Genomic DNA, 24,558 nt, shown 5'->3' on the forward strand with positions numbered 1-24,558 from the left:
GAGGTGAAGAGAGGGAGGAGAGAAGGTCCCAGAGGACGGAGGGAGGTAGAGAGAGGGAGGAGAGAAGGCCCCAGAGGACGGAGGGAGGTAGAGGGAGGGAGGAGAGAAGGCCCCAGAGGATGGAGGGAGGGAGGAGAGAAGGCCCCAGAGGATGGAGGGAGGAAGAGAGGGAGGAGAGAAGGCCCCAGAGGAAGGAGGGAGGTAGAGAAGAGGGAGGAGAGAAGGCCCAAGAGGACGGAGGGAGGTAGAGAGAGGGAGGAGAGAAGGCCCCAGAGGACGGAGGGAGGTAGAGAGAGGGAGGCGAGAAGGCCCCAGAGGACGGAGGGAGGTAGAGAGAGGGAGGAGAGAAGGCCCCAGAGGATGGAGGGAGGGAGGAGAGAAGGCCCCAGAGGATGGAGGGAGGGAGGAGAGAAGGCCCCAGAGGATGGAGGGAGGGAGGAGAGAAGGTCCCAGAGGACGGAGGGAGGTAGAGAGAGGGAGGAGAGAAGGCCCCAGAGGACGGAGGGAGGTAGAGAGAGGGAGGAGAGAAGGCCCCAGAGGACGGAGGGAGGTAGAGAGAGGGAGGAGAGAAGGCCCCAGAGGACGGAGGGAGGTAGAGAGAGGGAGGAGAGAAGGCCCCAGAGGACGGAGGGAGGTAGAGAGAGGGAGGAGAGAAGGCCCCAGAGGACGGAGGGAGGTAGAGAGAGGGAGGAGAGAAGGCCCCAGAGGACGGAGGGAGGTAGAGAGAGGGAGGAGAGAAGGCCCCAGAGGACGGCGGGAGGTAGAGAGAGGGAGGAGAGAAGGCCCCAGAGGACGGAGGGAGGTAGAGAGAGGGAGGAGAGAAGGCCCCAGAGGACGGAGGGAGGTAGAGAGAGGGAGGAGAGAAGGCCCCAGAGGACGGAGGGAGGTAGAGAGAGGGAGGAGAGAAGGCCCCAGAGGACGGAGGGAGGTAGAGAGAGGGAGGAGAGAAGGCCCCAGAGGATGGAGGGAGGGAGGAGAGAAGGCCCCAGAGGATGGAGGGAGGGAGGAGAGAAGGCCCCAGAGGATGGAGGGAGGGAGGAGAGAAGGTCCCAGAGGACGGAGGGAGGTAGAGAGAGGGAGGAGAGAAGGCCCCAGAGGACGGAGGGAGGTAGAGAGAGGGAGGAGAGAAGGCCCCAGAGGACGGAGGGAGGTAGAGAGAGGGAGGAGAGAAGGCCCCAGAGGACGGAGGGAGGTAGAGAGAGGGAGGAGAGAAGGCCCCAGAGGACGGAGGGAGGTAGAGAGAGGGAGGAGAGAAGGCCCCAGAGGACGAGGGAGGTAGAGAGAGGGAGGAGAGAAGGCCCCAGAGGACGGAGGGAGGTAGAGAGAGGGAGGAGAGAAGGCCCCAGAGGATGGAGGGAGGGAGGAGAGAAGGCCCCAGAGGACGGAGGGAGGAAGAGAGAGGGAGGAGAGAAGGCCCCAGAGGACGGAGGGAGGTAGAGAGAGAAGGCCCCAGAGGACGGAGGGAGGTAGAGAGAGGGAGGAGAGAAGGCCCCAGAGGACGGAGGGAGGTAGAGAGAGGGAGGAGAGAAGGCCCCAGAGGACGGAGGGAGGTAGAGAGAGGGAGGAGAGAAGGCCCCAGAGGACGGAGGGAGGTAGAGAGAGGGAGGAGAGAAGGCCCCAGAGGACGGAGGGAGGTAGAGAGAGGGAGGAGAGAAGGCCCCAGAGGACGGAGGGAGGTAGAGAGAGGGAGGAGAGAAGGCCCCAGAGGACGGAGGGAGGTAGAGAGAGGGAGGAGAGAAGGCCCCAGAGGACGGAGGGAGGTAGAGAGAGGGAGGAGAGAAGGCCCCAGAGGATGGAGGGAGGGAGGAGAGAAGGACCCAGAGGACGGAGGGAGGAAGAGAGAGGGAGGAGAGAAGGCCCCAGAGGACGGAGGGAGGTAGAGAGAGGGAGGAGAGAAGGCCCCAGAGGACGGAGGGAGGGAGGAGAGAAGGCCCCAGAGGACGGAGGGAGGTAGAGAGAGGGAGGAGAGAAGGCCCCAGAGGACGGAGGGAGGGAGGAGAGAAGGCCCCAGAGGACGGAGGGAGGTAGAGAGAGGGAGGAGAGAAGGCCCCAGAGGACGGAGGGAGGTAGAGAGAGGGAGGAGAGAAGGCCCCAGAGGACGGAGGGAGGTAGAGAGAGGGAGGAGAGAAGGCCCCAGAGGACGGAGGGAGGTAGAGAGAGGGAGGAGAGAAGGCCCCAGAGGACGGAGGGAGGTAGAGAGAGGGAGGAGAGAAGGCCCCAGAGGACGGAGGGAGGTAGAGAGAGGGAGGAGAGAAGGCCCCAGAGGACGGAGGGAGGTAGAGAGAGGGAGGAGAGAAGGCCCCAGAGGACGGAGGGAGGTAGAGAGAGGGAGGAGAGAAGGCCCCAGAGGACGGAGGGAGGTAGAGAGAGGGAGGAGAGAAGGCCCCAGAGGACGGAGGGAGGTAGAGAGAGGGAGGAGAGAAGGCCCCAGAGGACGGAGGGAGGTAGAGAGAGGGAGGAGAGAAGGCCCCAGAGGACGGAGGGAGGGAGGAGAGAAGGCCCCAGAGGACGGAGGGAGGGAGGAGAGAGGGAGGAGAGAAGGCCCCAGAGGATGGAGGGAGGAAGAGAGAGGGAGGAGAGAAGGTCCCAGAGGATGGAGGGAGGAAGAGAGAGGGAGGAGAGAAGGTCCCAGAGGATGGAGGGAGGAAGAGAGAGGGAGGAGAGAAGGTCCCAGAGGATGGAGGGAGGAAGAGAGAGGGAGGAGAGAAGGCCCCAGAGGATGGAGGGAGGAAGAGAGAGGGAGGAGAGAAGGCCCCAGAGGATGGAGGGAGGAAGAGAGAGGGAGGAGAGAAGGCCCCAGAGGATGGAGGGAGGAAGAGAGAGGGAGGAGAGAAGGCCCCAGAGGATGGAGGGAGGTAGAGAGAGGGAGGAGAGAAGGCCCCAGAGGATGGAGGGAGGTAGAGAGAGGGAGGAGAGAAGGCCCCAGAGGATGGAGGGAGGTAGAGAGAGGGAGGAAAGAAGGCCCCAGAGGATGGAGGGAGGTAGAGAGAGGGAGGAGAGAAGGCCCCAGAGGATGGAGGGATGGAGGAGAGAAGGCCCCAGAGGATGGAGGGATGGAGGAGAGAAGGCCCCAGAGGATGGAGGGAGGAAGAGAGGGAGGAGAGAAGGCCCCAGAGGATGGAGGGAGGAAGAGAGAGGGAGGAGAGAAGGCCCCAGAGGATGGAGGGAGGAAGAGAGAGGGAGGAGAGAAGGCCCCAGAGGATGGAGGGAGGGAGGAGAGAAGGCCCCAGAGGATGGAGGGAGGAAGAGAGGGAGGAGAGAAGGCCCCAGAGGATGGAGGGAGGAAGAGAGAGGGAGGAGAGAAGGCCCCAGAGGATGGAGGGAGGAAGAGAGAGGGAGGAGAGAAGGCCCCAGAGGATGGAGGGAGGGAGGAGAGAAGGCCCCAGAGGATGGAGGGAGGGAGGAGAGAAGGCCCCAGAGGATGGAGGGAGGAAGAGAGAGGGAGGAGAAGGCCCCAGAGGATGGAGGGAGGGAGGAGAGAAGGCCCCAGAGGATGGAGGGAGGGAGGAGAGAAGGCCCCAGAGGATGGAGGGAGGGAGGAGAGAAGGCCCCAGAGGATGGAGGGAGGGAGGATAGAAGGCCCCAGAGGATGGAGGGAGGTAGAGAGAGGGAGGAGAGAAGGCCCCAGAGGATGGAGGGAGGGAGGAGAGAGGGCCCCAGAGGATGGAGGGAGGGAGGAGAGAGGGCCCCAGAGGATGGAGGGAGGAAGACAAGGCCCCAGAGGATGGAGGGAGGAAGAGAGAGGGAGGAGAGAAGGCCCCAGAGGATGGAGGGAGGGAGGAGAGAGGGCCCCAGAGGATGGGAGGGAGGGAGGAGAGAGGGCCCCAGAGGATGGAGGGAGGGAGTAGAGAGGGAGGAGAGAAGACCCCAGAGGATGGAGGGAGGGAGGAGAGAGGGCCCCAGAGGATGGAGGGAGGAAGAGAGGGGGAGGAGAGAAGGCCCCAGAGGATGGAGGGAGGAAGAGAGAGAAGGACCCAGAGGATGGAGGGAGGTAGAGAGAGGGAGGAGAGAAGACCCCAGAGGATGGAGGGAGGGAGGCGAGAGGGCCCCAGAAGATGGAGGGAGAGGGAGGAGAGAAGACCCCAGAGGATGGAGGGAGGGAGGAGAGAGGGCCCCAGAGGATGGAGGGAGGAGAGAGGGCCCCAGAGGATGGAGGGAGGAGAGAGGGCCCCAGAGGATGGAGGGAGGGAGGAGAGAGGGAGGAGAGAAGACCCCAGAGGATGGAGAGAGGGAGGAGAGAAGGCCCCAGAGGATGGCGGGAGGAAGGAGAGAAGGCCCCAGAGGATGGAGGGAGGAAGGAGAGAAGGCCGCAGAGGATGGAGGGAGGAAGAGAGGGGGAGGAGAGAAGGCCCCAGAGGATGGAGGGAGGAAGGAGAGAGGGAGGAAGAGAGAGGGAGGAGAGAAGGCCCAGTGGATGGAGGGAGGAAGAGAGAGGGAGGAGTGAAGGCCCCTAAGGAAGCCAGAGAAGCCAAAGCTTTTTTATGACACTGAGCTACCACCAGGGGACAACACTCTGTAATGACACTGAGCTACTATGGTCCTTCTGTAGCTCAGTTGGTAGAGCATGGCGCTTGTAACGCCAGGGTAGTGGGTTCGATTCCCGGGACGTAGAATGTATGCACACATGACTGTAAGTCGCTTTGGATAAAAGCGTCTGCTAAATGGCATATATTATTATTATTATTATTACCACCAGGGGGCTACATTCTGTAATGACACTGAGCTACCACCAGGGGACTACATTCTGTAATGACACTGAGCTACCACCAGGGGACTACATTCTGTAATGACACTGAGCTACCACCAGGGGACTACATTCTGTAATGACACTGAGCTACCACCAGGGGACTACATTCTGTAATGACACTGAGCTACCACCAGGGGGCAGTGCAACACTGGGAGACGGTACACTACACAGACAGTACCTTGTCGTAGTAAGGGCTTCTCTCCATGGAAGGCTCTTTGTGGGTCTGGTGCCTGGAAGCTGAGTTTTTCCCCATCGCTCCACTGTACTCTCCCATGTTCACATCCATACGCTTGTCAGACATCATCCCTCCTCCTTCCATCTTATTGCTCTTCGACAAGTCTTCAGGAGAGTCTCTCTAGGAGGGGATGGACAGAGAGAGGGATAAGATAGGTCAGAGATGAGACAGAGAGACAGAGAGAGACAGAGAGAGACAGAGAGAGACAGAGAGAGACAGAGAGAGACAGAGAGAGACAGAGAGAGGGATAAGATAGGTCAGAGATGAGAGAGAGAGAGAGAGAGAGAGAGAGAGAGTCCACTGATGTGCTGGGGTCTTGTGGTCGTGCTGCTGCCCCTGGAGGCAGAGGTTGTGCAGCAGGAGAACATGTATAGTTATTTCTCTCGCTCTACCGCTGCGTTCGGGTCTATATGGGTCCTAGCAGGCAAATCTGTTACACATAAAGTCTAACCAAGACCTGTTACAATCACACCCGAAGGGTCGGGTTCCGGGAACAGATTACCCAGATCACCCTTCACTAAAGGGTCGACAGGTGACGAGCCCCAACCCCTCTTCACGAAAGGGTCGACATCTGACGAGCTCCAACCCCTCTTCCCTGCGTACTCACAGGGTAGTTCATGTTGTTGAACTGTTTGATTTGAGGGTTCAGGGTTCAGGGTTCAAGGTTCAAGGCTGCGTACTCACAGGGTAGCTCATGTTGTTGAACTGTTTGACGAACTGGTTCATCCAGGCATCCTCCTGCTTGTTCACCGATTTGTTGATCTGAAACACACAGAGACCCCCTGGTTAATAACCCACACAGAGAGACCCCTGGTTAATAACCCACACAGAGAGACCCCTGGTTAATAACCCACACAGAGAGACCCCCTGGTTAATAACCCACACAGAGAGACCCCCTGGTTAATAACCCACACAGAGACCTGGGTTAATAACCCACACAGAGAGACCCCAGGGTTAATAACCCACACAGAGAGACCCGGGTTAATAACCCACACAGAGAGACCCCCTGGTTAATAACCCACACAGAGAGACCCCCTGGTTAATAACCCACACAGAGAGACCCCAGGGTTAATAACCCACACAGAGAGACCCCAGGGTTAATAACCCACACAGAGAGACCCCCTGGTTAATAACCCACACACAGAGACCCCAGGGTTAATAACCCACACAGAGAGACCCCAGGGTTAATAACCCACACAGAGAGACGCCAGGGTTAATAACCCACACAGAGAGACGCCAGGGTTAATAACCCACACAGAGAGACCCCAGGATTAATAACCCACACAGAGAGACGCCAGGGTTAATAACCCACACAGAGAGACCCCAGGGTTAATAACCCACACAGAGAGACCCCAGGGTTAATAACCCACACAGAGAGACCCCCTGGTTAATAACCCACACAGAGAGACCCCAGGGTTAATAACCCACACAGAGAGACGCCAGGGTTAATAACCCACATACAGAGACCTGGGTTAATAACCCACACAGAGACCTGGGTTAATAACCCACACAGAGACCTGGGTTAATAACCCACACAGAGACCTGGGTTAATAACCCACACAGAGAGACCCCTGGTTAATAACCCACACAGAGAGACCCCTGGTTAATAACCTACACAGAGAGACCCCTGGTTAATAACCCACACAGAGAGACCCCAGGGTTAATAACCCACACAGAGAGACCCCAGGGTTAATAACCCACACAGAGAGACGCCAGGGTTAATAACCCACACAGAGAGACGCCAGGGTTAATAACCCACACAGAGAGACCTGGGTTAATAACCCACACAGAGAGACCTGGGTTAATAACCCACACAGAGAGACCTGGGTTAATAACCCACACAGAGACCTGGGTTAATAACCCACACAGAGACCTGGGTTAATAACCCACACAGAGACCTGGGTTAATAACCCACACAGAGAGACCCCTGGTTAATAACCCACACAGAGAGACCCCTGGTTAATAACCTACACAGAGAGACCCCAGGGTTAATAACCCACACAGAGAGACCCCAGGGTTAATAACCCACACACAGAGACCCCCTGGTTAATAACCCACACACAGAGACCCCAGGGTTAATAACCCACACAGAGAGACCCCAGGGTTAATAACCCACACAGAGAGACGCCAGGGTTAATAACCCACACAGAGAGACGCCAGGGTTACTAACCCACACACAGAGACGCCAGGGTTACTAACCCACACACAGAGACCCCCTGGTTAATAACCCACACAGAGAGACCCCAGGGTTAATAACCCACACAGAGAGACGCCAGGGTTAATAACCCACACAGAGAGACCCCAGGGTTAATAACCCACACAGAGAGACCCCAGGGTTAATAACCCACACAGAGAGACCCCTGGTTAATAACCCACACAGAGAGACCCCTGGTTAATAACCTACACAGAGAGACCCCTGGTTAATAACCCACACAGAGAGACCCCCTGGTTAATAACCCACACACAGAGACCCCAGGGTTAATAACCCACACAGAGAGACCCCAGGGTTAATAACCCACACAGAGAGACCCCAGGGTTAATAACCCACACAGAGAGACGCCAGGGTTAATAACCCACACAGAGAGACGCCAGGGTTACTAACCCACACACAGAGACGCCAGGGTTACTAACCCACACACAGAGACCCCCTGGTTAATAACCCACACAGAGAGACCCCAGGGTTAATAACCCACACAGAGAGACGCCAGGGTTAATAACCCACACAGAGAGACCCCAGGGTTAATAACCCACACAGAGAGACCCCAGGGTTAATAACCCACACAGAGAGACCCCCTGGTTAATAACCCACACAGAGAGACCCCAGGGTTAATAACCCACACAGAGAGACGCCAGGGTTAATAACCCACATACAGAGACCTGGGTTAATAACCCACACAGAGACCTGGGTTAATAACCCACACAGAGACCTGGGTTAATAACCCACACAGAGACCTGGGTTAATAACCCACACAGAGAGACCCCTGGTTAATAACCCACACAGAGAGACCCCTGGTTAATAACCTACACAGAGAGACCCCTGGTTAATAACCCACACAGAGAGACCCCAGGGTTAATAACCCACACAGAGAGACCTGGGTTAATAACCCACACAGAGAGACCTGGGTTAATAACCCACACAGAGAGACCTGGGTTAATAACCCACACAGAGAGACCCCAGGGTTAATAACCCACACAGAGAGACCTGGGTTAATAACCCACACAGAGAGACCTGGGTTAATAACCCACACAGAGAGACCTGGGTTAATAACCCACACAGAGAGACCTGGGTTAATAACCCACACAGAGAGACCTGGGTTAATAACCCACACAGAGAGACCTGGGTTAATAACCCACACAGAGAGACCTGGGTTAATAACCCACACAGAGACCTGAGTTAATAACCCACACAGAGAGACCTGGGTTAATAACCACAGAGAGACCTGGGTTAATAACCCACACAGAGAGACCTGGGTTAATAACCCACACAGAGACCTGGGTTAATAACCCACACAGAGACCTGGGTTAATAACCCACACAGAGAGACCTGGGTTAATAACCCACACAGAGACCTGGGTTAATAACCCACACAGAGACCAGGGTTAATAACCCACACAGAGACCTGGGTTAATAACCCACACAGAGAGACCAGGGTTAATAACCCACACAGAGACCTGGGTTAATAACCCACACAGAGAGACCTGGGTTAATAACCCACACAGAGAGACCCCAGGGTTAATAACCCACACAGAGAGACCTGGGTTAATAACCCACACAGAGACCTGGGTTAATAACCCACACAGAGAGACGCCAGGGTTAATAACCCACACAGAGAGACCTGGGTTAATAACCCACACAGAGAGACCTGGGTTAATAACCCACACAGAGAGACCTGGGTTAATAACCCACACACAGAGACCCCAGGGTTAATAACCCACACACAGAGACCCCAGGGTTAATAACCCACACAGAGAGACCAGGGTTAATAACCCACACAGAGAGACCAGGGTTAATAACCCACACAGAGAGACCAGGGTTAATAACCCACACAGAGAGACCAGGGTTAATAACCCACACAGAGAGACCAGGGTTAATAACCCACACAGAGAGACCAGGGTTAATAACCCACACAGAGACCTGGGTTAATAACCTACACAGAGAGACCTGGGTTAATAACCCACGCAGAGACCTGGGTTAATAACCCACACAGAGAGACCTGGGTTAATAACCCACACAGAGAGACCTGGGTTAATAACCCACACAGAGAGACCTGGGTTAATAACCCACACAGAGAGACCTGGGTTAATAACCCACACAGAGAGACCCCTGGTTAATAACCCACACAGAGAGACCTGGGTTAATATATATTAATACCTTGGGAGGGATTTTCTTCATGTAGTTCCAGCTGTGTTGCTGTGGCCCGCTGTTCCTGTTGTCCTGACCGTGGCCGTCTCTGTGGTTCTCTCTGTGACCGTCTCTGTCCCGGTCTCTGTGGTTCTCTCTGTCCCGGTCTCGGTGACTTGGGGTGTTACTCCACATCCCGATCTCCAGCTCCTCCTCCGGTTCCCAACTGGCCTGGCACGACACCTCCTCCCCGCACCAGGTACTACTCTCCTGCTGCATGGGCTTGGGACCTGGAGGGTGGAGAGAGGATGAAGGGATTAAACCTGGAGAGAGACAAGAGGGGGCCTGGAGAGAAACACGAGGGGACCTGGAGAGAGACGAGGGGACCTGGAGAGAGGGACGAGGGACGAGGGGCCTGGAGAGAGACACGAGGGGGCCTGGAGAGAGACACGAGGGGACCTGGAGAGAGACACGAGGGGACCTGGAGAGAGAGACACGAGGGGACCTGGAGAGAGAGACACGAGGGGACCTGGAGAGAGAGACACGAGGGGACCTGGAGAGAGAGACACGAGGGGACCTGGAGAGAGAGACACGAGGGGACCTGGAGAGAGAGACACGAGGGGGCCTGGAGAGAGAGACACGAGGGGGCCTGGAGAGAGAGACACGAGGGGGCCTGGAGAGAGAGACACGAGGGGGCCTGGAGAGAGAGACACGAGGGGGCCTGGAGAGAGAGACACGAGGGGGCCTGGAGAGAGAGACACGAGGGGGCCTGGAGAGAGAGACACGAGGGGGCCTGGAGAGAGAGACACGAGGGGGCCTGGAGAGAGAGACACGAGGGGGCCTGGAGAGAGAGACACGAGGGGGCCTGGAGAGAGAGACACGAGGGGGCCTGAGAGAGAGACACGAGGGGGCCTGGAGAGAGAGACACGAGGGGGCCTGGAGAGAGAGACACGAGGGGGCCTGGAGAGAGAGACACGAGGGGGCCTGGAGAGAGAGACACGAGGGGGCCTGGAGAGAGAGACACGAGGGGGCCTGGAGAGAGAGACACGAGGGGGCCTGGAGAGAGAGACACGAGGGGGCCTGGAGAGAGAGACACGAGGGGGCCTGGGAGAGAGAGACACGAGGGGGCCTGGAGAGAGAGACACGAGGGGGCCTGGAGAGAGAGACACGAGGGGGCCTGGAGAGAGAGACACGAGGGGGCCTGGAGAGAGAGACACGAGGGGGCCTGAGAGAGAGACACGAGGGGCCTGAGAGAGAGACACGAGGGGGCCTGGAGAGAGAGACACGAGGGGGCCTGGAGAGAGAGACACGAGGGGGCCTGGAGAGAGAGACACGAGGGGGCCTGGAGAGAGACACACGAGGGGACCTGGAGAGAGACACGAGGGGACCTGGAGAGAGACACGAGGGGACCTGGAGAGAGACACGAGGGGACCTGGAGAGAGACACGAGGGGACCTGGAGAGAGACACGAGGGGGCCTGGAGAGAGACACGAGGGGGCCTGGAGAGAGACACGAGGGGGCCTGGAGAGAGACACGAGGGGGCCTGGAGAGAGACACGAGGGGGCCTGGAGAGAGACACGAGGGGGCCTGGAGAGAGACACGAGGGGGCCTGGAGAGAGACACGAGGGGGCCTGGAGAGAGACACGAGGGGGCCTGGAGAGAGACACGAGGGAGCCTGGAGAGAGACACGAGGGAGCCTGGAGAGAGACACGAGGGGGCCTGGAGAGAGACAAGGAGATGGGTTTGTGTGTGTGTCTGTCTCACCAGGTTTGTGGTGGTTCTGTGCTCCAGGTCCTTCCCAGCCTCCTGTCGCAGAGTTGTCCCCTCTGTCTCTGTCCCCTCTGTCTCTCAGCTCCTCCCAGGTGGAGCTGGTGTCCATGGGTTTCCCCCAGGCCGATGTCCCGTTGTCCACAGAGACGGGGGGGCCTGGCGGATCACCCCACGTTCCTGACTCCATCTTCTGGGGACCTGTGTACTGTTCACCCCAACCTGGAGGAGGAGAGAGTAAGGAGGAGAGAGACAGGAGGAGGAGAGAGTAAGGAGGAGAGAGACAGTAGGAGAGAGAGAGGGGGAGGAGGAGAGAGAGAGGGGGAGGAGGAGAGAGAGGGGGGGAAGAGAGAGAGAGAGAGAGAGAGAGAGAGAGAGAGAGAGAGAGAGAGGGGAGGAGAGAGAGGGGGGTGAGAGAGAGAGGGGGAGGAGGTGAGAGAGAGAGAGGGGAGGAGGTGAGAGAGAGGGGGCGAGGAGGAGGAGAGAGAGAGGGGGCAAGGAGAGAGAGAGGGGGCGAGGAGGAGAGAGAGGGGGCGAGGGAGGAGAGAGAGGGGCGAGGAGGAGAGAGAGGGCGAGGAGGAGGAGAGAGCGGGGGGGAGGAGGAGAGAGCAGGGGGAGGAGGAGAGAGCGAGGGGGAGAGCGAGGGGAGAGAGAGGGGGAGAGAGAGGGGAGAGCGAGGGAGAGAGCGAGGGAGAGCGAGAGAGAGAGGGGGAGAGCGAGAGAGAGAGGGGGAGAGCGAGAGAGAGAGGGGAGAGCGAGAGAGAGAGGGGGAGAGCGAGAGAGAGAGGGGAGAGCGAGAGAGAGAGGGGAGAGCGAGAGAGAGAGGGGGAGAGCGAGAGAGAGAGGGGAGAGCGAGAGAGAGAGGGGGAGAGCGAGAGAGAGAGGGGGAGAGCGAGAGAGAGAGGGGGAGAGCGAGAGAGAGGGGGAGAGAGAGGGGAGGAGGGAGAGAGAGAGGGGGAGGAGAGAGAGAGGGGGAGGAGAGAGAGAGGGGGAGGGGAGGAGAGAGAGAGGGGGAGGAGGAGAGAGAGAGGGAGGAGGAGAGAGAGAGGAGGCGAGAGAGGGGGGAGGAGGAGAGAGAGAGAGGGAGGAGGAGAGAGAGAGGAGGAGAGAGAGGGGGAGGAGAGAGAGAGAGAGGCGGAGGAGAGAGAGAGGGAGGAGGAGAGAGAGAGGGAGGAGGAGAGAGAGAGGGGGAGAGGGAGAGAGGGGGGAAGAGAGGGGGAGGGGGAGAGGAGAGAGAGGGGAGGGGGAGAGAGGGGGAGGGGAGAGAGGGGGAGGGAGAGAGGGGGAGGGGGAGAGAGGGAGGGGAGAGAGAGGGGGAGAGAGAGGGGAGGGGAGAGAGAGGGGAGGAGGAGAGAAAGGAGGAGGAGAGAGGGGAGGGGGAGAGAGAGGGGGAGAGGAGAGAGGGGGAGGGGAGAGAGAGGGGGAGGGGAGAGAGAGGGGGAGGGGAGAGAGAGGGGAGGGAGAGAGGGGGAAGAGAGGGGGAGGGGAAGAGAGGGGAGGGGAGGAGGAGGGGGAGAGGAGAGAGAGGGGAGGGGAGAGAGGGGAGGGGGAGAGAGGGGGAGGGGGAGAGAGGGGAGGGGGAGAGAGGGGAGGGGAGAGAGAGGGGAGGGGAGAGAGAGGGGGAGGGGAGAGAGAGGGGGAGGGAGAGAGAGGGGAGGGGAGAGAGAGGGGGAGAGAGGGGGAAGAGAGGGGGAGGGAGAGAGAGAGGGGGAGAGGAGAGAGAGGGGAGGGGAGAGAGAGGGGAGGGGAGAGAGAGGGGGAGGGGAGAGAGAGGGGAGGGGAGAGAGAGGGGGAGGGGAGAGAGAGGGGAGGAGGAGAGAGAGGGGGGAAGAGAGGGGAGGGGGAGGAGGAGAGAGAGGGGGAGAGAGGAGAGGGGAGGGGAGAGAGGGGGAGGGGAGAGAGGGGAGGGGGAGAGAGGGGGAGGGGAGAGAGGGGGAGGGGAGAGAGAGGGGAGGGGAGAGAGAGGGGGAGGGGAGAGAGAGGGGAGGGAGAGAGAGAGGGAGGAGGAGAGAGAGGAGGAGGAGAGAGAGAGGGAGGAGGGGAGAGAGGGGGAAGAGAGGGGGAGGAGGAGAGAGAGGGGGAGAGGAGAGAGAGGGGGAGGAGAGAGAGAGGGGGAGGGGAGAGAGAGGGGGAGAGAGAGGGGGAGGGGAGAGAGGGGGGAGGGGAGAGAGGGGGAAGAGAGGGGGAGGAGGAGAGAGAGAGGGAGGAGGGGAGAGAGGGGGAAGAGAGGGAGAGGGGGAAGAGAGGGAGAGGGGGGGAAGAGAGGGAGAGGGGGAAGAGAGAGGGAGAGGGGGGGAAGAGAGGGAGAGGGGAGAGAGGGGAGGGGAGAGAGGGGGAAGAGAGGGGGAGGAGGAGAGAGAGAGGGAGGAGGGGAGAGAGGGGGGGGAAGAGAGGGAGAGGGGGGGGGGAAGAGAGGGAGAGGGGAGGAGGGGAGAGAGAGGAGAGAGAGGGGAGGGGAGAGAGGGGAGGGGAGAGAGAGGGGGAGGGGAGAGAGAGGGGAGGGGAGAGAGAGGGGGAGGAGGAGAGAGAGGAGGAGGAGAGAGAGGAGGAGAGGGGGAGGAGGGGAGAGAGGGGGAGGAGAGAGAGAGGCGGAGGAGGAGAGAGAGAGAGGGAGGAGGGAGAGAGAGGGAGGAGGGGAGAGAGGGGGAGAAGAGAGAGAGGGAGGAGGGGAGAGAGGGGGAAGAGAGGGGGAGGGGGAGAGAGGGGGGGGAGAGGAGAGAGGGGGAGGGGGAGAGGGGAGGGGGGAGAGAGAGGGGGAGAAGAGAGAGAGGGAGGAGGGGAGAGAGGGGGAAGAGAGGGGGAGAGGGAGGGGAGGAGAGAGAGGGGGAGGAGGAGAGAGAGGAGGAGGAGGAGAGAGAGGAGGAGAGAGAGGGGGAGGAGGAGAGAGAGGGGGAGGAGGGAGAGAGGGGGAGTAGGTGAGAGAGAGGGAGGAGGTGAGAGAGGGAGGAGGAGAGAGAGAGGCGGAGTAGGTGAGAGAGAGGAAGGAGGTGAGAGAGAGGGAGGAGGAGAGAGAGAGGAGGAGAGAGAGAGAGAGAGAGAGAGAGAGAGAGAGAGAGAGAGAGAGAGAGAGAGAGGTATGTGAGGTGGAGTTTCATAAATGGCAGGTAACCTTGTACCTTCTCAACTCTGCTGTTGTACTCACTCAGATGATCAATAACAGACTGGCTGGGTTTCTAGACCAATAACAGACTAGCTGGGTTTCTAGACCAATAACAGACTAGCTGGGTTTCTAGACCAATAACAGACTAGCTGGGTTTCTAGACCAATAACAGACTAGCTGGGTTTCTAGACTGAGATGATCAATAACAGACTAGCTGGGTTTTCTCTCTCTCCCCCCTCTCCGCCCCCCTTTCTATCTCTCTACCCCCTTCCTGTCTCTCTCTACCCCTTCCTGTCTCAGTCTACCCTCTTCCTGTCTCAGTCTACCCCTTCCTGTCTCAGTCTACCCCCTTCCTGTCTCAGTCTACCCCCTTCCTGTCTCAGTCTACCCCCTTCCTGTCTCAGTCTACCCCCTTCCTGTCTCAGTCTACCCCCTTCCTGTCTCAGTCTACCCCTTCCTGTCTCAGTCTACCCCCTTCCTGTCTCAGTCTACCCCCTTCCTGTCTCAGTCTACCCCTTCCTGTCTCAGTCTACCCCCTTCCTGTCTCAGTCTACCCCCTTCCTGTCTCAGTCTACCCCCTTCCTGTCTCAGTCTACCCCCTTCCTGTCTCAGTCTACCCCCTTCCTGTCTCAGTCTACCCCCTTCCTGTCTCAGTCTACCCCCTTCCTGTCTCAGTCTACCCCTTCCTGTCTCAGTCTACCCCCTTCCTGTCTCAGTCTACCCCCTTCCTGTCTCAGTCTACCCCTTCCTGTCTCAGTCTACCCCCTTCCTGTCTCAGTCTACCCCCTTCCTGTCTCAGTCTACCCCCTTCCTGTCTCAGTCTACCCCCCTTCCTGTCAGTCTACCCCCTTCCTGTCAGTCTACCCCTTCCTGTCAGTCTACCCCCTTCCTGTCAGTCTACCCCCTTCCTGTCAGTCTACCCCCTTCCTGTCAGTCTACCCCCTTCCTGTCAGTCTACCCCCTTCCTGTCAGTCTACCCCCTTCCTGTCAGTCTACCCTCTTCCTGTCAGTCTACCCTCTTCCTGTCAGTCTACCCTCTTCCTGTCAGTCTACCCTCTTCCTGTCAGTCTACCCTCTTCCTGTCAGTCTACCCCCTTCCTGTCAGTCTACCCCCTTCCTGTCAGTCTACCCCCTTCCTGTCAGTCTACCCCCTTCCTGTGTCAGTCTACCCCTTCCTGTCAGTCTACCCCCTTCCTGTCAGTCTACCCCCTTCCTGTGTCAGTCTATCCCCTTCCTGTGTCAGTCTACCCCCTTCCTGTCAGTCTATCCCCTTCCTGTCTCAGTCTATCCCCTTCCTGTCTCAGTCTACCCCCTTCCTGTCTCAGTCTACCCCCTTCCTGTCTCAGTCTACCCCCTTCCTGTCTCAGTCTACCCCCTTCCTGTCTCAGTCTACCCCCTTCCTGTCTCAGTCTACCCCCTTCCTGTCAGTCTACCCCCTTCCTGTCAGTCTACCCCCTTCCTGTCAGTCTACCCCTTCCTGTCAGTCTACCCCCTTCCTGTCAGTCTACCCCTTCCTGTCTCAGTCTACCCCCTTCCTGTCAGTCTACCCCCTTCCTGTCAGTCTACCCCCTTCCTGTCAGTCTACCCCCTTCCTGTCAGTCTACCCCCTTCCTGTCAGTCTACCCCTTCCTGTCAGTCTACCCCCTTCCTGTCAGTCTACCCCCTTCCTGTCAGTCTACCCCCTTCCTGTCTCAGTCTACCCCCTTCCTGTCTCAGTCTACCCCCTTCCTGTCTCAGTCTACCCCCTTCCTGTCTCAGTCTACCCCCTTCCTGTCTCAGTCTACCCCCTTCCTGTCAGTCTACCCCCTCCTTCAGTCCAAACAAAAGGTCTGTGTTTCTGCCTGCACTCACAGCTCAGAGAGAATTATCTGTAGAACATTCCAGAAGGATGACGCAACCCTAACACACACACACACACACACACACACACACACACACACACACACACACACACACACACACACACACACACACACACACACACACACACACACACACACACAAAGGGGAGGTGGAGGACACTGTGTGTGTGTGTGTTTGTACAGCTCCCTCCACTCACCAGAGCTGCAGGTCTTGTCCTTGTTGGCCATGTTGTTCAGGGGTGGTGGGGGCTGCTGCTGGGGCTGGGGGGGTTTGGTCGTGACCATGGCATCCTGCTCTGATTGGCTGGTCTTGTTCCACTTATTGACCCCGCTACAGTTGTAGTTGCTGGGGTCTCCCCACGCCGAGGTGCCATTATCGATGTCCATCCTCCTCCTCACCGACTCTGGACTAGGCTCCTCCCACCCTGTCGACGACTCCTCCTCCTTGTGGGAGGGTCCAGCTGGGACCGCCACCCCAGTCCATCCGCTGGGTTTGGGGGGGTGGGCACCGCCTGGTGGAGGTCCTCTATGGTCTGGGTTGGCGTCTGGATCTTTACCCCACTCGGCCGGGTCTCCCCAGCTCTGAGAGGGGTGGCCGGGCTTCATGGCTGGCTCGTCCCACCCTCCCTGGGTCTGGTGGGTCTGGTGGGTCTGGTGGTTCTGGTGGGTCTGGTGGTTCTGGTGGGTCTGGTGGTTCTGGGGTTTGTGTCCGGCGGAGTTGGATACAGGGGGCTCTCCCAGCCAGACTGAGGGTTGCTGGGGTGGTCAGGGGTCCCTCCGCTGCCACCCCAGGTGCTGGTGCTTCCGTCGGGGTGCGTGTTGGTGTTGGCCGGGAGGCCGGGCTCGCCCATCCTGCAGTCCCTGCAAAATCGCGGTCCCATCCCCCAGGCACGCTAGTCTTCTGGGGCTGACCCCAGTAGCTGCTCCCTCCTCCTCTAGAGCGGTCTCCACCACCCATCCCCCAACCCTGCTTTTGGGGTTTCGGAGGGTTGATCCAGGTGTTGGAGAGGTCCTCCTTCTGGCTGTTCCCACACCCAGACAAGGTCTTCTGCTCTACCCAGCCAGACCCTCCTGACTCTGGGCCCGGGCCGCCCTCCCCCTCGCCATCCTCCAGAGCTGGAGGTATGAGAACGAGCGGCGTGGCTTTTCGATCCCCAGCCGGGGCCTCCGTTACCGGGTTTCCTGTCATCGGGTCTGGGGACGGGAGAGGTGACGTCCCAGGCGGTGTTCTGGCGTACTGGGGTCTGGCCCCAGCCGGTGTTGCAGAGGACACGGGGGTCCACATCTGAACAGAAGAGGACTTGAGTAGACCCAGGGAGGGGTCCTTGTCGACGGGGGTCGTTCCTGTCTAAGCTACGGCCTCCAGAGCTCTCCCCACTCCCCTCACTGCCGCCAGACGCCCCAACGCTCGCAGGTCCCTGCACTCCTCCTCCTCCTCCCATCCTGAGGGCGTCGTCTTCAAGACTCTTCCAGCCGTTGGCTCCTCCCCCTGACTTCCGTCCGTCGCCGGAATCCTGAGATTTGTTACCGGGCAACGAGCTCCACTCCCCATTGGGGGGTTGCCTGTTAGAGGAGGAGCCAGATGAAGAAGAGGAGGAGGCCCATGGTCGGGGGATCCCGGCAGGACCCAGTCCGTTCCCATTGCTCGCCCCTCCTCCAGTCCCCAGGTTGTGAGGAGAAGCAGAGTCCCACCTCCCTACAGGGGCCTTGCTGTTAGTTTTACTGTTGTAAACAGCAGCAGCAGCAGGGGAGGGCTGGCCGTGTCCCTGGCCGTTTACAGTGTCTCCAGGGCCCGAGGCCCCCCAGGGCTTAGAGAAGCCCCCTGCCAGGCCCTCGCTGTGGGGGTGCTGGGCGCCAGACAGGGTACCGTTGGAGAGCTGATTTCCAAGCTCTGACCCCGCTCCTCCTCCTCCTCCTCCTCCTCCCGCTGCCCAGGAACGCAGCCCCGAGCCGGACTCGTTCCTGTGCACCGAGCCGCCTGTAGAGTTTGGTAAGCTAGAGGTGTCGATGGCGTTAGTAGTGTTATTTGGTCCGTTGGTCGTGTTAAGGTGGCGAGTCTTGACAGTGGTATCATTCAGGAGGAGGCGCTGCGGCTGTTCAGACAGAGAGGCTGTCCGCCTGTGTCCCTCCCCAGCCCAGAGAGCCTCCCTGCTGGACAATCCTACAGCCGGAGGGTCCCTGGGGACCGGGCCAGGCACCGTGGTTAACTTTTGGGTTCAGAGTGCCGGGGTCAGACCAGCACCATTGGCCGACGCCCAGGGGCTCGGCTTGTTGCCGTGGCTACCGTCGGCGGGGCGGAGGCGTCGTTGGGGCCGACGTTGGCCACGGAGCCGTTGGCCACGCACCCCCGCGGGCCATTCGCCGCCCCGTTACACGTTATGATGTTATTGCTGCTACCGGGAGGAACGCCGCCGTTAGTCAACGGGGAGAAGTGGTTCCCGTTACGGCCTCCGGGAGGCGGCGGCGACGACGACGTCATCGCGGTGACCAAGTTCCTCTCCGAGCCACCAGAGCTAGAGGCAGAGTCCGTGTCCAGGCATTCTAAGGTGAGCTCGGGGTCGTTGCCGGCTGCCGAGGAGGAGGAGGAGGAGGAAGGCGTGTCGCTGCCGACCGAGTCTACCAGCACCTTGAAAAGAAAAGAAACTTTTATTAATAGGGTGATTTCATTACTAACTAGCTAGTTCACCAGTCTGATTTCATTACTAACTAGCTAGTTCACCAGTCTGATTTCATTACTAACTAGCTAGTTCACCAGTCTGATTTCATTACTAACTAGCTAGTTCACCAGTCTGATTTCATTACTAACTAGCTAGTTCACCAGTCTGATTTCATTACTAACTAGCTAGTTCACCAGTCTGATTTCATTACCAACTAGCTAGTTCACTATTCTGTCTAAACCAGTCTGATTTCATTACTAACTAGCTAGTTCCCCAGTCTGATTTCATTACTAACTAGCTAGTTCCCCAGTCTGATTTCATTACTAACTAGCTAGTTCCCCAGTCTGATTTCATTACTAACTAGCTAGTTCCCCAGTCTGATTTCATTACTAACTAGCTAGTTCCCCAGTCTGATTTCATTACCAACTAGCTAGTTCACTATTCTGTCTAAACCAGTCTGATTTCATTACTAACTAGCTAGTTCCCCAGTCTGATTTCATTACTAACTAGCTAGTTCCCCAGTCTGATTTCATTACTAACTAGCTAGTTCCCCAGTCTGATTTCATTACTAACTAGCTAGTTCCCCAGTCTGATTTCATTACTAACTAGCTAGTTCCCCAGTCTGATTTCATTACTAACTAGCTAGTTCCCCAGTCTGATTTCATTACTAACTAGCTAGTTCACCAGTCTGATTTCATTACTAACTAGCTAGTTCACCAGTCTGATTTCATTACTAACTAGCTAGTTCCCCAGTCTGATTTCATTACTAACTAGCTAGTTCACCAGTCTGAGTTCATTACTAACTAGCTAGTTCCCCAGTCTGATTTCATTACTAACTAGCTAGTTCACCAGTCTGATTTCATTACTAACTAGCTAGTTCACCAGTCTCATTTCATTACTAACTAGCTAGTTCACCAGTCTGATTTCATGACTAACTAGCTAGTTCACCAGTCTGATCTCATTACTAAGTAGCTAGTTCACCATTCTGTCTAAACCAGTCTGATTTCATTACTAACTAGCTAGTTCACCATTCTGTCTAAACCAGTCTGATTTCATTACTAACTAGCTAGTTCACCAGTCTGATTTCATTACTAACTATCTAGTTCACCAGTCTGATTTCATTACTAACTAGCTAGTTCACCAGTCTGATTTCATTACTAACTAGCTAGTTCCCCATTCTGTCTAAACAAGATGAGACACTCTCAGGTCAGGGAAGTCTGAGCGTTTTCACATTGGGTAATGCTAACTAAACTTGGAAACGATCCTTATTAAGTCAAATCATACAATCTATTTTTTATTTTACAGTAAAGGATTTAAAGGATTTACCAAAAACAACCAGAAAAACAGATTTACGTTCCATTTTTGGCGAGACATCCGAACGGGTTTCCCGTAAAAGCCGTATCACATTATAACGTTTGTAGATTGAAATGCAAGTGACAAAAACCAAACATGGTGGTATTTACGTTTGAAGAACCTCAGAGAGTACCCACCGTGTCCCAGTTACTGTCTCTGCTGCAGGGAGAACCAGAGCTCCAGGGGCAATTCTCATACTGAGAATCCAGGCCAGGGTGGTCCAGATCTGGGGACAGGAAGACGGAGAGACGGGGTGGCGGTGGAGGTTTGGTTAGCTCACATGAGAACACACCAGGACATTCTTTCACTAATCATTGATCTGACGTGTGGATTGGTGGAAACGGAGGGATGGAACCCAGCCGTCCACCTGTTTCCAGTCCCTCTAACCCAGCCCAGTCCCCGTCCCTCTAACCCAGCCCCTCTAACCCAGCCCCCGTGTCTCTAGCCCAGCCCCCGTGTCTCTAGCCCAGCCCCCGTGTCTCTAGCCCAGCCCCCGTGTCTCTAGCCCAGTCCCTGTGTCTCTAGCCCAGCCCCCGTGTCTCTAGCCCAGTCCCCGTGTCTCTAGCCCAGCCCAGTCCCCGTGTCTCTAACCCAGCCCCTCTAACCCAGTCCCCGTGTCTCTAACCCAGCCCAGTCCCTCGTGTCCCAGCCCAGCCCCGTGTCTCTAGCCCAGCCCCCGTGTCTCTAGCCCAGTCCCCGTGTCTCTAACCCAGCCCAGTCCCCGTGTCTCTAACCCAGCCCCTCTAACCCAGTCCCCGTGTCTCTAACCCAGCCCCTCTAGCCCAGCCCCCGTGTCTCTAGCCCAGCCCCGTGTCTCTAACCCAGCCCCTCTAACCCAGTCCCCGTGTCTCTGACCCAGCCCAGTCCCTCTAACCCAGTCCCTCTAACCCAGCCCCTCTAGCCCAGTCCCTCTAACCCAGCCCCGCGTCTCTAACCCAGCCCCTCTAACCCAGCCCCTCTAACCCAGCCCCTCTAACCCAGCCCAGTCCCTCTAACCCAGCCCAGTCCCTCTAACCCAGCCCAGTCCCTCTAACCCAGCCCAGTCCCCGTCTCTAACCCAGCCCAGTCCCTCTAACCCAGTCCCTCTAACCCAGTCCCTCTAACCCAGCCCAGTCCCTCTAACCCAACCCAGCCCCTCTAACCCAGCCCAGTCCCTCTAACCCAGTCCCTCTAACCCAGCCCAGTCCCTCTAACCCAGCCCAGTCCCTCTAACCCAGCCCAGTCCCCTAACCCAGCCCAGTCCCTCTAACCCAGCCCAGTCCCTCTAACCCAGCCCAGTCCCTCTAACCCAGCCCAGTCCCTCTAACCCAGCCCAGTCCCTCTAACCCAGCCCAGTCCCTCTAACCCAGCCCAGTCCCTCTAACCCAGCCCAGTCCCTCTAACCCAGCCCAGTCCCTCTAACCCAGTCCCTCTAACCCAGTCCCTCTAACCCAGCCCAGTCCCTCAAACCCAGCCCAGTCCATCAAACCCAGCCCAGTCCCTCTAACCCAGCCCAGTCCCTCTAACCCAGCCCAGTCCCTCTAACCCAGCCCAGTCCCTCTAACCCAGCCCAGTCCCTCTAACCCAGCCCAGTCCCTCTAACCCAGCCCAGTCCCTCTAACCCAGCCCAGTCCCTCTAACCCAGCCCCTCTAACCCAGTCCCTCTAACCCAGTCCCTCTAACCCAGTCCCTCTAACCCAGTCCCTCTAACCCAGTCCCTCTAACCCAGTCCCTCTAACCCAGTCCCTCTAACCCAGTCCCTCTAACCCAGCCCAGTCCCTCTAACCCAGCCCAGTCCCTCTAACCCAGCCCAGTCCCTCTAACCCAGCCCAGTCCCTCTAACCCAGCCCAGTCCCTCTAACCCAGCCCAGTCCCTCTAACCCAGCCCAGTCCCTCTAACCCAGCCCAGTCCCTCTAACCCAGCCCAGTCCCTCTAACCCAGCCCCTGTCCCCCTAACCCAGCCCAGTCCCCCTAACCCAGCCCAGTCCCCCTAACCCAGCCCAGTCCCCCTAACCCAGCCCAGTCCCTCTAACCCAGCCCAGTCCCTCTAACCCAGCCCAGTCCCTCTAACCCAGCCCAGTCCCTCTAACCCAGCCCAGTCCCTCTAACCCAGCCCAGCCCCTCTAACCCAGCCCAGCCCCTCTAACCCAGCCCAGCCCCTCTAACCCAGCCCAGCCCCTCTAACCCAGCCCAGCCCCTCTAACCCAGCCCAGCCCCTCTAACCCAGCCCAGCCCCTCTAACCCAGCCCAGCCCCTCTAACCCAGCCCAGCCCCTCTAACCCAGCCCAGTCCCTCTAACCCAGCCCAGTCCCTCTAACCCAGCCCAGTCCCTCTAACCCAGCCCAGTCCCTCTAACCCAGCCCAGTCCCTCTAACCCAGCCCAGTCCCTCTAACCCAGCCCAGTCCCTCTAACCCAGCCCAGTCCCTCTAACCCAGCCCAGTCCCTCTAACCCAGCCCAGTCCCTCTAACCCAGCCCAGTCCCTCTAACCCAGCCCAGTCCCTCTAACCCAGCCCAGTCCCTCTAACCCAGCCCAGTCCCTCTAACCCAGCCCAGTCCCTCTAACCCAGCCCAGTCCCTCTAACCCAGCCCAGTCCCTCTAACCCAGCCCAGTCCCTCTAACCCAGCCCAGTCCCTCTAACCCAGCCCAGTCCCTCTAACCCAGCCCAGTCCCTCTAACCCAGCCCAGTCCCTCTAACCCAGCCCAGTCCCTCTAACCCAGCCCAGTCCTCTAACCCAGCCCAGTCCCTCTAACCCAGCCCAGTCCCTCTAACCCAGCCCAGTCCCTCTAACCCAGCCCAGTCCCTCTAACCCAGCCCAGTCCCTCTAACCCAGACCAGTCCCTCTAACCCAGCCCAGTCCCTCTAACCCAGCCCAGTCCCTCTAACCCAGCCCAGTCCCTCTAACCCAGCCCAGTCCCTCTAACCCAGCCCAGTCCCTCTAACCCAGCCCAGTCCCTCTAACCCAGCCCAGTCCCTCTAACCCAGCCCAGTGATGTCAGTGATCATGACGCAGACAGTCACAGTGTGTGTGTCAGTCTAGTCAGCAGACACCATTTTGTTTCAGCAGTGTGATGCTACAGCCAACCAGGAGGGAGGACGGAGGAAGGGAGAAAGAGGAAAGAGGGGGGAGCGACATTGGAGGGAAGGGAGAAAGAGGAAAGAGGGGGGAGGGACATTGGAGGGAGGGGAGAGAGGGGTGGGGAGGGAGGGGAGAGAGGGGTGGGGAGGGAGAGGAGAGAGGGGTGGGGAGGGAGAGGAGAGAGGGGTGGGGAGGGAGAGGAGAGAGGGGTGGGGAGGGAGAGGAGAGAGGGGTGGGGAGGGAGAGGAGAGAGGGGTGGGGAGGGAGAGGAGAGAGGGGTGGGGAGGGAGAGGAGAGAGGGGTGGGGAGGGGGAGAGGAGAGAGGGGTGGGGAGGGAGAGGAGAGAGGGGTGGGGAGGGAGAGGAGAGAGGGGTGGGGAGGGAGAGGAGAGGGGAGGGAGAGGAGAGAGGGGTGGGGGGAGGGAGAGGAGAGAGGGGTGGGGAGGGAGAGGAGAGAGGGGTGGGGAGGGAGAGGAGAGGGGTGGGGAGGGAGAGGAGAGGGGTGGGTAGGGAGAGGAGAGAGGGGTGGGGAGGGAGAGGAGAGGGGAGGGAGAGGAGAGGGGTGGGGAGGGAGCTGTTTGTTATTTTACGAGGAGAACCTCTTCCTCAGAACTAAATTAACCCTTTCATGTCTCCAGCTCTTCTCTTCTGGCAATTAACCACCTTGGTTTTCTGTAAAGCCACGCTCATTCTCGCCAGTCACACACACACACACACACACACACACACACACACACACACACACACACACACACACACACACACACACACACACACACACACACACACACACACACACACACACACACACACACACACACACACACACACACACACACACACACACGATGGCTGCCAACTCTCCTTGAAAGTTGTCTAGTCTGCCTGCTCAGTCAGAATGTTCTCTCCTCCTCCTCCTCCTCCTCTCTCCCTTTCTGTGTCTTTAACCCCTAACCCTACCTTTAACCCCTAACCCTACCTTTAACCCCTAACCCTACCTTTAACCCCTAACCCTACCTTTAACCCCTAACCCTACCTTTAACCCCTAACCCTACCTTTATAGGAGCACATGCTGTTCTGTGTCTTTAACCCCTAACCCTACCTTTAACCCCTAACCCTACCTTTATAGGAGCACATGCTGTTCTGTGTCTTTAACCCCTAACCCTACCTTTAACCCCTAACCCTACCTTTAACCCCTAACCCTACCTTTATAGGAGCACATGCTGTTCTGTGTCTTTAACCCCTAACCCTACCTTTAACCTCTAACCCTACCTTTAACCCCTAACCCTACCTTTATAGGAGCACATGCTGTTCTGTGCCTTTAACCCCTAACCCTACCTTTATAAGAGCACATGCTGTTCTGTGCCTTTAACCCCTAACCCTACCTTTATAGGAGCACATGCTGTTCTGTGCCTTTAACCCCTAACCCTACCTTTAT

General features: G+C 58.2%; 1 protein-coding gene across 1 annotated transcript in view; it reads right to left on the bottom strand.

Moving 5' to 3' along the window:
- LOC124023245 (trinucleotide repeat-containing gene 6A protein-like) overlaps window positions 1-16,902 on the bottom strand; it is a 66,050-nt gene extending 49,148 nt beyond the window's left edge. The window contains 6 exon segments of the mRNA XM_046337781.1: window positions 4,926-5,102; window positions 5,667-5,744; window positions 9,354-9,613; window positions 11,087-11,311; window positions 16,249-16,797; window positions 16,839-16,902. Coding sequence (XP_046193737.1) covers window positions 4,926-5,102; window positions 5,667-5,744; window positions 9,354-9,613; window positions 11,087-11,311; window positions 16,249-16,797; window positions 16,839-16,902 — 1,353 coding nt within the window.
- Between the last annotated feature and the right edge of the window lie 7,656 nt (window positions 16,903-24,558).

The sequence above is a fragment of the Oncorhynchus gorbuscha genome, unplaced genomic scaffold (genome assembly GCF_021184085.1).
Source record: "Oncorhynchus gorbuscha isolate QuinsamMale2020 ecotype Even-year unplaced genomic scaffold, OgorEven_v1.0 Un_scaffold_1563, whole genome shotgun sequence".
Taxonomy (NCBI): Eukaryota; Metazoa; Chordata; class Actinopteri; order Salmoniformes; family Salmonidae; genus Oncorhynchus; species Oncorhynchus gorbuscha.